The following is a 12,200-nucleotide window of genomic DNA, read 5'->3' as shown; positions in this document are numbered from 1 at the left end:
GATTTCTCTGAATCCACAAAAGAAGAAACTTGGAGAACGTGGTAATGATTGGTATTAGCTGTGAGGCTGGGTTTTCTAGTCTCCTTCATACTCTTGTTCCTTCGCTGCTTACTACAAAACAATGTCTTTCTGAGCTTCTTTCTTTTGGCGGAATCTGGCGTTCTAACGGTGGTTAATGGAGTTAGGGATGAGGAACTGGCCTGGTTGCCAAAAATCACGGGTTCATGAAGAGGCGAAAGGAAAGAGGATAGTTAGGTATTGTTCGGTTGTTAAACAAAATATAGCAATAATAGGCTTTTTCTTAAATGCAGCAATCTAATCAATAGTATTGATTAGATTGCTGCAGTATTGATAGAGGAAAAGTCTTCAAAATGCAGGTAGTACTAGCATTCAATAACTCATTCAATTCATTCACAATTTCGCTAATGCCCAACTTTGCCTTCCATAATATAAGCTCAATGCTGGAATCCTTGATATAATCAAACTTCCTGTCCGGCAGGAAGTATTGAAATATTGAGTGTAAATAAAAACATCCAAGATCATCGCCACTCGATGTTCATGGTGGGGATATCAATTATCTGGATATAAAACCGCTTTCTCGCGCCGCCCATTTTCCGTCGCTCTTATATAGACTAGGTTATAATGATACAAAGATGTAGGACAAGAGAGTGAGATAGATATACAAGGCCGCCGACATAATTCATTATCCTCTGCGGGCACGACGACCCATGTAGCGCGGGCGTCGGGCTTGATCATCGGAATACACGGACATTTCTGAGCGTGGGTGAGTCGCCGATGGATCCATCGAGTCTGGACTGGAGGGTCTGTTTTGACCCAGTGTCAAACGGCTGCTTTGATGGGTCAGAATCGAGACTGAGCGTGAGTCTTTCATAGATTCAGAGGAACCGTCTGCATCAGCAGAAGTTGCTGGTTCTTGACGTTTGCTTCCCATGCCTTTCATCCACCCGAGGAATCCCAGTGAGCTACGACGTTTGTGGTCTGCGCTGTGGGATGTTGTGGGACGGCCGGAGATGGTAGCATATCTGGGAACAGCTTCAGGGACATTTTCGTCACGATTCTCCGTGGGCCATTGATGCATGGATTTAGCTAGGAGATTTTCATTTCCATACACGTCGTTTCCAGCGGGAACATTGGTTGAGTAAAAGTCTGTCGAGTTGGTGATAATCTGCGACATGGGGCGTCGACGTACCCCGCCCATGTTGCGAGTTTTTGGAATGATTGGCGAGGGTGCGCCATCCTCTTCTTCATCCAACAAGTCTGGCACAGTTTGAGAAGAGGTTAGCTTATTGGCACGGTTCAGGAAGGGAGGTCGGAAGCTGAAGCGCCGGCGTTGTTCTGGTTCGGAATTTTGCTGGGGCGGAGGAGCTTCAGAAACTTCAGCGATGGGTTGCTCAAGGATATTGAGTGTGTGCATATCGAGGGTTGGGATCCTTGGAGAGTCGTGCTCCATTGGGAAAGAGTCAACACTATCATTTTCATGGAATGCTGCCTGGCTAAGGACGTGTCGTGGTTCGTTGAGATCTTCCTGTTCGATTCTGAAACCACGATTCAGCATTTTCCGAGATTGACTCGGAGGGCCTTGCTTTGCAGCGGCAATCCACTCCTGAGGGGTCAGTGGAGGTGAACCTGCTTCATCCCTTGACCGCACGGGGGTAACGGTTTTAGTCGGAGTGCGATGAGAGGGAATTGCTGGTGGGACTGCTTCATCATTGCTATCATGGCTGTCCCGGCGGAGAAGGCCGCCAAATGAATCCCTGACTGGGTTATTAGGGCTACCAGGCCCGAGTAATTCACTAGCCTTAGAGGCGACGGTGTTGAAGGGGAACATGGTTGGCGATTCCTTGTCATGGAAGAAACCAAGGCGCGGAGTATCACTGCAATTCGTTTGCATACTGTCCGTGATATCGCTTCCACTGAAGCTACGTCGAGTTCGTGTTGTGAGTTCATCAGCAGAACGATGACGTTCCAGCGGCCGGCCGGGAAGCCAAAGATCCTGCGCGGGTTTGGGGCTTCTTTGTGCAGTCGCAGCCATACTTCCATTTGAGCCGTTGCGACCCGCTACATGAGCGGTGCTCATGGTGTCAGGAGTGGGTGGTAGCCTTATACCGCCGAATAATGATTCGTCCAAGCGTGGTCGTCCTGGGGGCTTTGATGAATAGAGATTGATAGGTCCTGTTGGGAATTTGGAGCCGTCAGTCGATGCCCGACTCATCCGCCGCTTGATGATGGTCTGCGGAGCATCTTGCGGTTCGTCGATCCACTCATCGGTCTGTCCATTCTGTATCGGTCCTCTATCAGCTGGAGGGATGTAGCTGTCTATTGACTCCGTAGATTGGGCCCTTCGGATAGGGATATCCAACTTGTCGGGTTTCTCGTACGCAGTAGGAGTGTCATGAGGATGCAATTCACTACACTCACTGAGGACACTGAGCCTGGGTGATCCAAGATCGAGTAGGTCATTCATAGTATGATAGCTTTCGGACTTAGTTATTTCACTGAGACCCGAGTATGACTTGTTGATTTCTGGGGCATATAAACTGCGCAGAGTGGAAGTGTTTTGGCTATCACCCCGAAGAAATGAAGGCGCTTTGTTGAGAATTCGTGGATCGGGTGACTTTAGAGAAGCCCGTTTTGATGAAGTTCGCTCGGGTATCTCGAGTGCTGCGTTCGTTTTTGGGGTAAGAGTTGCATTAGGACCATCAAGTACAAGACGGGCGAGAGAGGCTTGTGACGTCGGACATTCCCGCGTTTCGATCTCGTCAATTTTAGCTTCCAAATGGCAGATAAGTTGCACGGCCTCAGTGACAGCCTGGTCTCGTTTGTGCAGTTCCTCCTTAAGTTTATCGTTGGACTCCTGTAAGCTGCGATTGTGCTCTTTGACCGCACGCAGTTCCACCACTTCTTCCTCGAGTTGATGCATATGTTGTAATTCCTCTTCCATTTCCTGCATCCGCTCCATTTTCTTCTCCATTGTGCCCATCTGTTGAGTGCGGTGGAAAATCTCCAACTTCAGATCGAAGTTGAGCTTTGTGATTTTCGAAACATACTGTTCCATGGGTCAGTGTCGTGTTGATCGATCGAATCGTTCTACCGAGAGACCCACCTGATCCATCTCTCGGACGCCCATCTCCTTCGGCTGTTCCCGTGAGTTGGCGGAAAAAGCATCCTTTAATTTGCGGGATTTCTCAGAGGCAGTGTCGTCCTGGATATTACGGGCTTCGGGTGTTCTGGGCCGGCTTCCACTCCAATCTTCGGATCCTGCTCCTCGGGAACTACGATGGGCACGTTGTTCCTTCAATAAATCGTGGAGCAAACTGGACGCAGGATTTACCATTGTAGGAGTACCACAGTCGGGTGTTCCTGTCATGATCACAAACTCCAGTGTTAGATCAATCCGAATAACGCTGAAGAGAGAAAGAGAGAGAGAGAGCGTGTAAGAACATACTGCTTGACCGTGGTGGAGTGCGTGTCCCACGCACCGGTGATTGGTCCTTGAGCCAGGACATCTCTGGACTCATCCGTGGAGGAGTATTCATGTTGGCTCTACCCTTCACGCGATTGAGAGACGGATGTTTTGGACGGTCAGATTGTTCTGAAGAGGAGAAGAAAGATTTAGCTCCTAAATCATTTGATTTGTTTCACCTCGTTGTGGATGGAAGGGGGGGAGAGAGGTCTTACTGTTGGGACGACGCTGGGTTGATAGGTGGGCGGCTGGGACAGTCTCAGACTGATATATTGGGACTCCCGACAGCGATTGTGACTGCAAGCGAGGCTGGAAGTGCGAGGGCGCGGCCGAGCTGCGTCGCAGTACTTTCCGGTCGTTTATATCCATGGCTACGGTGCATATTCCCCATGCAAAAGATCCCCCGTTTGCGATTCCCCGGGTGCGACCTGTGCAATCAGAGTTCAGAGAGTGTGTGGTTCACAGCGGATCCTCTCACTCTCATCGGACAATTAATTAACAGGATATCGGAGGCCCAGGGACACAATTCCAGCAGTGGCCCGACAATGTATTGGATGATCCAGGCTTGCAGTGGAGGAAAATTCACTGCAGGAAGTGAGGGATGCAGATGATGGCGACAAAAAAGAAGTAATCGAGGAACCTGTGGGGCGCACATCAACCAGTTTAGCTTTGCATGGTGGATGTGTAGTGTGTAAAGTGTACAGTGTACTATGTATATAGGGGCTAGGTGAGAGAGGTGTATCAAGTATCGAGGTGAGGGATCGCAAGAATAGAAGGACAGATTGTGACGAGTCACGCGGGGGGGGGGGGCAAATGAAAGCTGTAGTTATGTACATAGAACTATGTCGTTGACTCCATAGTATGTACTATGTATACTGTAGATATGAACATGCTTAATACATTCAAGTGACAAGATTGACAGAAAGTAAAATGCAATGTGTTGTTGTTTATTGGAATGAACCGAGGAATGGAACGATCTCTCTCCCTCTCTTCCACAGTAAACTCCCCCCCCCCTTCAATGACATTTCTCGACTTAGGAAGATGATCGATCGCCGTTCCTGAAGGTCCAAAACCCAATCGGATGGCTCTCCGTGGAGTCGGTTTCAGCTTGTCCTTGCGCTCGGGTCCTTACTGGACTCCCCTCGTACTTTTTACACACGGGCTACAATAGTACACTGTACAGTAGTACAGTCCAGATCTTCAGATTTCATCTGGTCTAGTCTTTTGGATCGTTCAGTTCATGCAGGAGTAAAGATAAAATCGCGTGGCCATCCCCACTAACTATCGGATTGCACTACAGTAGAATCCTAGCTAACTAATTACTATGCATGTAGTGAACTAGTAGTAACATTACTCGGCAATAAATACTCACTGCATGCTCGGTACGGTATGGGCTCCGTACATTCGAGCCTTCTACCCAATATCACTTATAGTAGAACCATTACGTAGTAGTCTATACAAGTAGCAATGATACAGCTACTCGGAAAGATAAATGCTCGATCTATGTATACCTATACATATAGGTATATGCCCATATATACAACAGCCCTGGCTATTTCTATCTCCAGATAGACGTAGCCTACAGAGGGAAAGTAGTGTTGACAATGACCCTGTACATAGTACTATGGCCGGTCTCCATTCTCATGCAGTCATTATTAGAGTTCATTCAGATGCAAAGTTTGAATTGACGTGATAGATCACCAAGACGAGCACAGCTCAGCCCGAGTACATCCAACTATCATCGACTGATCATTTCCGCTTCGCCTCTCCCGCCCAAATCCGCATCTCTTTGGCTCGGTCATGAGCCGCTCGGAATACTGCGACCTGTCAGTTCCATCCCGCACTCTACTACTATGCTGCCTTTGAGACAACTTACATTGGCGTTCGATCTCATCTAGACCTCGTAGGAACTCCACGCCATCTCCAACGGCACCACGCGGATTGTGAGCGTGGTCGGAAATTTCGGCCGCCCGCTTTTTGAAGGTCTAGGATAAGCAGCGTCAGAAATCTAGTCACAGCGCACGCACAATCCCGCTTTGGAGAGCTTATAGCATACATCTGTCAATACATCAACCATCTCCTCTTCCTCGAACAATTCGAGAATGCGCTCTCCTAAACTGTAGAAGTGAGGCGCAAGAGCACGCAGGTCAACCGTCCGCGGGTCTGCTTTCAATGCATTCATCACTCGCTCAGACAAAGCGGGTGGCATATCGAGTGTCACCAGACGGGATGTTCCCAGTCGTGCACTACGGTCCAAGATCGTGAGTACTGGCTGATTGTCCCATCTAGTAGAGGACAGGAATCTCACCCGATTGAAAGCATCTCTCCCAGCCATAGCGGGAGATCGATTCGAGTACCCGATTTTATCTGAACCGTGTAAGAACTACTGACTTTGCAAACTGGCCATTGAAAGACTCACATCTTCGCCTGGATTTCCTTCAAGGATACCAAGTCCTGGAACTTCTAGTTCAAAGGTGCACGGTAATTTCTGACACGAGGCGTTAGTTCTTGGGCAAGAAAGAGAGGAGAAACGAGTATTAAAGTATTAGTACTCACCTGTGCATCTGTCAATATCGAGTCAATGTCGTAGTACGACATTCTGGTACACGATGTCTTGTTGCTGGCTCTTGGAAATTCAGTCGCGTGCGCCAGCTTGGCCGACGCGCGCGATCACGTGTATCAAACATGATCTTCCTGATCGGGAAATTTTCGAGCCTTGGCGCCTTATATGTATACTTCAAAGATTTATTGACAATAATGTACATAATGGGGAATTATTTCAAGCAGAGGATGTTTCAAATAATTAGCTACTGCCTTATGTCTGAGGTCCCAAAGATACAGTTCATGTTGACTGAAAGCCATCGCTACTTGTATAGCTTGTTTAGCAACCGCTCAAAAGACACTTTGAGTACCAACTATAGTACTAGCGACATAGTACGCGGTATACATTAGTGAAGCAGTCGAATATACCAGAAAATTGAGATTGATTTATCAGGAAAAAATCATTAGCCCTCACTCATTACGCTAGAACAATCATATTCGGAGATTTTGAATTGTCAAGCTAATTCCAAGATTGAAGATCACGATCGGCATCGTTTGTTCCTCTCGGTATCCAGCGGAGACAAAACGGCTAGGCGAGCCATCAAAAGGGGCTAATTCCCCGTAGAAACTGGACCTGATGGATATTCTTCGGCGAATGGATTACTCTTCCACCATACGGAGTACATAGCGCCTAGATAGTGCACCAAACGGACACAGTTCGGGGAATTCATGCTAAAATTGACATACTGTACATAGTATGTACTCCGTGCGGAGTAGACTAATTCTCCTATCCACAGTCAACAACCCCTGAAGACTTTGTCGCTTTAAACCATCAGCGCCAATCAACAAAGTAGATTGACCCGAGCTGACGTTGGTGATACCACAATATCCGCTTCGCTTATGTAGAAGCAGTCAATCACTGCTTGAAAGAGTCGAACGTGCCATGGAGCAAGGATTGCTATCTTTGGACCTACGTTAGTGGAAGGCAATTGGACTACTAGTACTTGATAGGGTCTTGTGGAGTATTGCGGGCTATTTAGGATTCATAACTAGCTAATTTGTACAACTTAAATATGCCACTCTCGCAGGTGTTCAATTCTTCGGCGCCCATGCTCTGAATTGCCAGACATTTCAATCCGTTGTTGCTAGATTCCTCGGGGTCGAAGCCCAGTATGTTTCTTCATCGGTGGGTTGCAGCGGCGAGCCTTTTCGGTGCATCCGTTGCTTTACTGGAGGGGGGCGATCTTACGACAAGGAGCACAGCGGGAGACATCCTTTCAGATATTGAAAATACATTCACTTGTGGCGCATGTGAGGTGAGATTATCATGCAAGAGTAGCAAGTCTGTCGATGATGTAATAGTTCATTAACCATCAATTGGAAGTATATAGGCCCTTCTTGGTATTTTGCAGGGTCTAGCACACCTGGGTAACGATGCGTTCGTGGACGTGATAACCGACGTTTGCGTTTTGGCCGGGGTAAGTTTCACTCTTTCACTTCCACTGAATGCTCTCTTATGCTTGCTTAGGTCGAGGATAAAGATGTCTGCGAAGGCGCAATCTCTCGCGAAGGACCAATTCTGGCTCACGACCTTCGTACCATGGACATCCCATCCACGACTGCGGTGTTATTCTGCTCCACTGTTTTCGGGCTTTGTGATTATCCAGATGTTACCGAATATACGGTGGAGTTTCCCTCTGCTAAGCCTTCCAACGCCTCTAGACCATTGCCTAGTGGAAAGGATCCTCTTCAAATTGTTCATATTAGTGACATTCATGTCGATCTTTCTTACAAGGTTGGTGCAAAGTAGGTTGATCTGGAATCTTATCTTCTTGTCTCGTGCTAAAGACTATAGCTACAACTGCACAAAAAACATTTGTTGCCGGCCATATACAACAACCGACGCACCAGGAAATACTAGTTACCCTGCTGGTGAATTCGGAAACCCCAATTGTGACTCGCCTGTGACTTTAGAGGAAAGCATGTACAAAGCCATTGAGCACTTCGTCCCCGACGCATCGTTCACTATTTTTACCGGCGATGTTGTGGAAGGTGCAGTTTGGCTTGTGAATCAGACAGAGGTGACGAGCGATCTCAATGATGCCTATAATACCCGAATGCCCTCCTATCTCAACAAAGTATATGGTGTGGTTGGTAACCATGACGCGGCACCAGTGAACTCATTCCCATCTGCTGCTATCGATACAACAATATCTAGTCAATGGGTCTACGATACACTCTCTTCCGCTTGGAAAAAGTGGATTGGGTCTACACCAGCCACAACGGCCGATAACTATGGCGCATATTCAGTGAAACATCCGGGTAGCAACCTGCGTCTCATTTCATTCAATACAAACCTTTATTACAAGGAGAACTTCTGGCTGTATGAAAAAGCTATGGAAACCGATCCTAATGGCCAATTGAGATGGTTGGTTACGGAGCTAAGCGCAGCAGAGGCAGCAGGCGAACGAGTATGGCTCCTGGGACACATGCCAATGGGGTCTGGTGATACTTTCCATGATGGATCCAACTACTTCAATCAGATCATCCAACGTTACGAAGCCACCATTGCTGGCGTCTTCTATGGTCACACACACAAGGACGAATTCGAGATTTCCTACTCCAACTATACCGATCAGTCAGCTGAAAGTGCGACAATGATGTCCTATATTGCACCGGCCATGACCCCAACTTCTGGAAATCCCACCTTCCGTGTTTATTCCGTCGATCCGGTAACTTTTAGCGTCTTGGACTTTACTGTGTATATCGCGAACATGTCAAATCCATCGTATCAAAAGAACCCAACTTGGGAAAAGTACTACTCTGCAAAAGAGACATACGGCCCTCTTCTCGAACCAGCTGTGACCGACGATGCCGCCGAACTTACACCTGCTTTCTGGCACAATGTCACTGAACTTTTTGAAACAAAGGATTCCGTGTTCCAGGACTATATAGCTCGCAAAACACGAGGATGGGAGGTCGAGACGTGCTCGGGTGATTGCAAGACAGAAGAGATTTGTCAATTACGGGCCGGTGAATCACAATACAACTGCGTGACAGTCTCGCCCGGCATCAACTTCAAGAAGCGGGACATTAGCAGCACTGCCATGCATCAGAGAAATTCTTGTGGTCAATCGACCATGACTGCTATTTTCGCCGATTTCAAAAAGGGGGTATCAACACTGAAGTCCTCTGCGCACAGGAAGCTGGGGCAAGACTTCCTTGACAGTGGGGTTGGGTCAACTGCGGAATAGTTAATCAATGTGATGCGCCATTGAGTAGACCAAAGTTCCTAGGCGCGACCTTATGAGTTCAATAGATCAGACTGGACTATTAGACGTACTGCATTTCACCTTTCAAAGGGCTAAATGTGAAAGCATTGGGACGAGTGTGTTCTACTAATAGTAGATTCTACTAGTTACACAAAATATTCAAAACCTTGAAATAGCGGCTTTGGGTCGGAAGTTGTATAGTTCATCCATTAGTAGTTGACAGTTAGTGAGTAGCCATCTAGTACACCACTAGGGTAGTGAGCAGGCTCTACAGGACCCATTTTGGAATTGCAGTGAGAGCTCGCGACCGATATAATACTAACCTTAGTCTAAATCTCCTTTGAATAATATTTCAAAATTTTTGAACATTCTAGGTACTGTATAGCTAGAAACATCCTTTCGGGATGGAGTAATTGGCTAATCAAAACATCCTGTGTTGCTTGGTTCTTTGGCGGAAGGCGGGCTTGCTCCGACATGTTCAAAATCAAATTGTATCCGTCCCACGGCCATATGAAGATAGGAGGCCGACCTTTGAAATAGCAGACCATTCAAAATGGAAAGGTTCGATTTGAAGATTGAATACCAAGAGACTAAGCTATCGGCTTCCTCTCGCTTAAGTTCCACCAGCCTCATTGCCATAGCACGTGGGACAGCAATAGGGCCGGGGAAATTATACGCAAGCCTCCATTAACGCTACTGGGGACTAGTAGACGACGACAAATTAATACTAGTATCGGCTCTGTGGCTATATAATGTTGTCAAGTTGCCGACTACAAGCACAATAAGTCTCAAGAGGTCGAATTTCATCATGACATACTCGATCAAAAACACTTTGGTGTCTTCACTGCTAGTAGCAGCCACCACGGGTCACGCTGCAGTGCTCGCTCCAGTCAATGATATTGCGTTCCCTTCAAGCAAATCTGTTGTGAATCCCCTACAGTACTCAGGTGGAAACTCTCCTTATTTTGCAGGGCCAAATGTCAATGGGATTAGTAACGATGTGCCTGAAAAATGCACGGTTCAACAAGCTGCCTACATCGTGAGGCACGGTAGCAGGTCCGTAATATCAATCAAGAAACTCTTTGGGATCTAGTACTAGGACTAATTACCTATAGGTTCCCCGATACGGGATCATACAATAGCTGGGTTGAGCTCCAAACGAAGGTTCGTGTGGTTTTATACCATCTGGTGTGCACCGCGGTTTACTCATAGGCGTGAAACGCAGATTCAAACCGCCGTTAACGGCACCGGATTCAATGCCCATGGCTCGCTTGCTTTCATCAAAGATTGGAGACCAGTCTTAACAAATCCCCCTCTTCAGATAGCGCAAGAATCTATGACAGGATGGAAAGAGGTAGGGTCTTGTTCTTCATTCTAGACATCAGAAGCTGACTTAGTAGCAGGCAAGCGATCTAGGTTATCAGCTTCGAGCTCGATGTATGTCTTCCTTTCAAGGTCATCACCGTGGGGTACTTCTGGCTAAAATGCGTATAGACCCCGATTTCTACGAGGATGGAAGCCCATTTTACGTATGGGCTAATCAATATAAGAACCCTATCAACGAGTCTCGAGTAGTCCAAACCGCCCGTGCTTTCGTACATGGCTACCTGTATGAGTTTGCCGATACATTTGGTACGGTTGTCAGTGTCAACTCCACTGGCTCCGCGAGTGCCATTGGTAACTCTCTCGGACCATCCGATTCATGCCCTAAATTTGCGTCCACTTCCAGTGGGGGAACAAACGTGACGGACTGTATGTGAACTATCTGCCAAGCTACTCTTTTTTGAAAATAGGAACCTCAACTGATATGTTTCATCTATAGTTGACAACACTTGGGTGCCCAAAGTCCTGAAACGTGTCAACTCGTTGGTAAAGGGTAATCTAACATTTACTGAAAGCGATTTGCTCTTGTTTCCCTACTTGTGCGGGTATGAAAGCCAAATCACTGGAAATCTCAGCCCCTGGTGCGGAGTTTTGACTGAAGACGAGCTACACAAGTATGCATACTCCCAGGATCTCAGTTACTATTACGGCGTTGGCCCTGGCGCAGACGGGCCTGCACCGGTGCTCTTCCTGCCATTCCTCGAGAGCTTGACCGAGCTTTTGAATAAAGGACCTGGGCAGCCCGGGGTCGATGTGGATGGGCACCCCTTCACCCTGCCAAAATTGATTATGGCATTTTTGAACGACAACCAAATTGCTGAAATGACAGCAGCTATGGGGATTTTTGATGAGGAACCACCCCTTTCAACTACTCATATTCCGAAGCATCATCTTTACCAGATTGCGCATTTCATTACGATGCGTGGGACTGTTGCATTCGAAGTTTTGAATTGCAGCGATGAAAAGAAACACAAGCACTCGTCTTCCAATGGGCCTTATATTCGTATACTGTTCAATGATGCGGTATATCCCGTCGCAAGCTGCCAGGATGGACCGGGCAAAAGCTGTCTCCTGTCCGAGTATATATCCTTGCTTAGACAGAAGAACCGGACCGCAGGGAACTTCATTGACTATTGCAATGTGACTACATCGGGGCACCCTGAGACGGTGGCTGGTGCCAGTTTCTTTACCGATCTGTCGCAGGACTTTTTGACATTTGTCAAGCCTTGATCAAACATTGATGTGTATACTTTAATTCGGTCTTTTTTTATTTTCTTTTCGTTTCTCCTGTTCATTTATTCTATTCTTATCTTAATTTTTTTGGGCCTAGATTGCAACCCCGATTAAGTTTTCTCCTAATAGATCCTCTCGTCGGTGAAGAAGTGAAGAAGTCCATGTAGATCGAGCAGATCCCTGCCGTACTTATTCAAGTCCCAATTTCGATTGCAGCCAGAGATACACCTTCACTAGTGTAGGAAGTAGTGCGCACGAGTTTGAAATCCGAAGTGTGCCATAGCCTA

The 12,200-nt window shown here is 47.1% G+C and overlaps 4 protein-coding genes across 4 annotated transcripts; 2 read left to right on the top strand and 2 right to left on the bottom strand.

The window, feature by feature from the left end:
- Positions 1-703: 703 nt before the first annotated feature.
- Positions 704-3,557, bottom strand: N7469_010658 (uncharacterized protein; the record flags this gene model as incomplete). The annotated part of the gene is made up of 3 exons (XM_056649563.1): positions 704-3,067; positions 3,125-3,381; positions 3,467-3,557. 3 exons carry the CDS (start codon positions 3,555-3,557, stop codon positions 704-706), a joined length of 2,712 nt encoding a protein of 903 aa, XP_056496694.1.
- Positions 3,558-5,233: 1,676 nt separating this feature from the next.
- psf3 (DNA replication protein PSF3) lies at positions 5,234-6,082 on the bottom strand (the record flags this gene model as incomplete). The annotated part of the gene is made up of 6 exons (XM_056649562.1): positions 5,234-5,301; positions 5,361-5,469; positions 5,541-5,730; positions 5,793-5,851; positions 5,904-5,972; positions 6,041-6,082. 6 exons carry the CDS (start codon positions 6,080-6,082, stop codon positions 5,234-5,236), a joined length of 537 nt encoding a protein of 178 aa, XP_056496693.1.
- A 1,115-nt stretch (positions 6,083-7,197) lies between these two features.
- Positions 7,198-9,279, top strand: N7469_010656 (sphingomyelin phosphodiesterase; the record flags this gene model as incomplete). Its single annotated transcript, XM_056649561.1, has 4 exons — positions 7,198-7,341; positions 7,417-7,503; positions 7,554-7,831; positions 7,881-9,279. 4 exons carry the CDS (start codon positions 7,198-7,200, stop codon positions 9,277-9,279), a joined length of 1,908 nt encoding a protein of 635 aa, XP_056496692.1.
- Positions 9,280-10,105: 826 nt separating this feature from the next.
- Positions 10,106-11,910, top strand: N7469_010655 (phosphoglycerate mutase-like protein; the record flags this gene model as incomplete). The annotated part of the gene is made up of 6 exons (XM_056649560.1): positions 10,106-10,353; positions 10,413-10,461; positions 10,523-10,651; positions 10,701-10,734; positions 10,792-11,049; positions 11,120-11,910. The coding sequence occupies 6 exons, from the start codon at positions 10,106-10,108 to the stop codon at positions 11,908-11,910; spliced, it is 1,509 nt and encodes a 502-aa protein (XP_056496691.1).
- Positions 11,911-12,200: the final 290 nt, after the last annotated feature.

Source organism: Penicillium citrinum (genome assembly GCF_028827155.1).
Source record: "Penicillium citrinum strain IBT 23319 chromosome Unknown utg000009l:1.0-4274883.0:1.0-4276374.0, whole genome shotgun sequence".
NCBI classification, from domain to species: domain Eukaryota; kingdom Fungi; phylum Ascomycota; class Eurotiomycetes; order Eurotiales; family Aspergillaceae; genus Penicillium; species Penicillium citrinum.
This window is presented reverse-complemented; position numbering and strand designations above follow the sequence as displayed.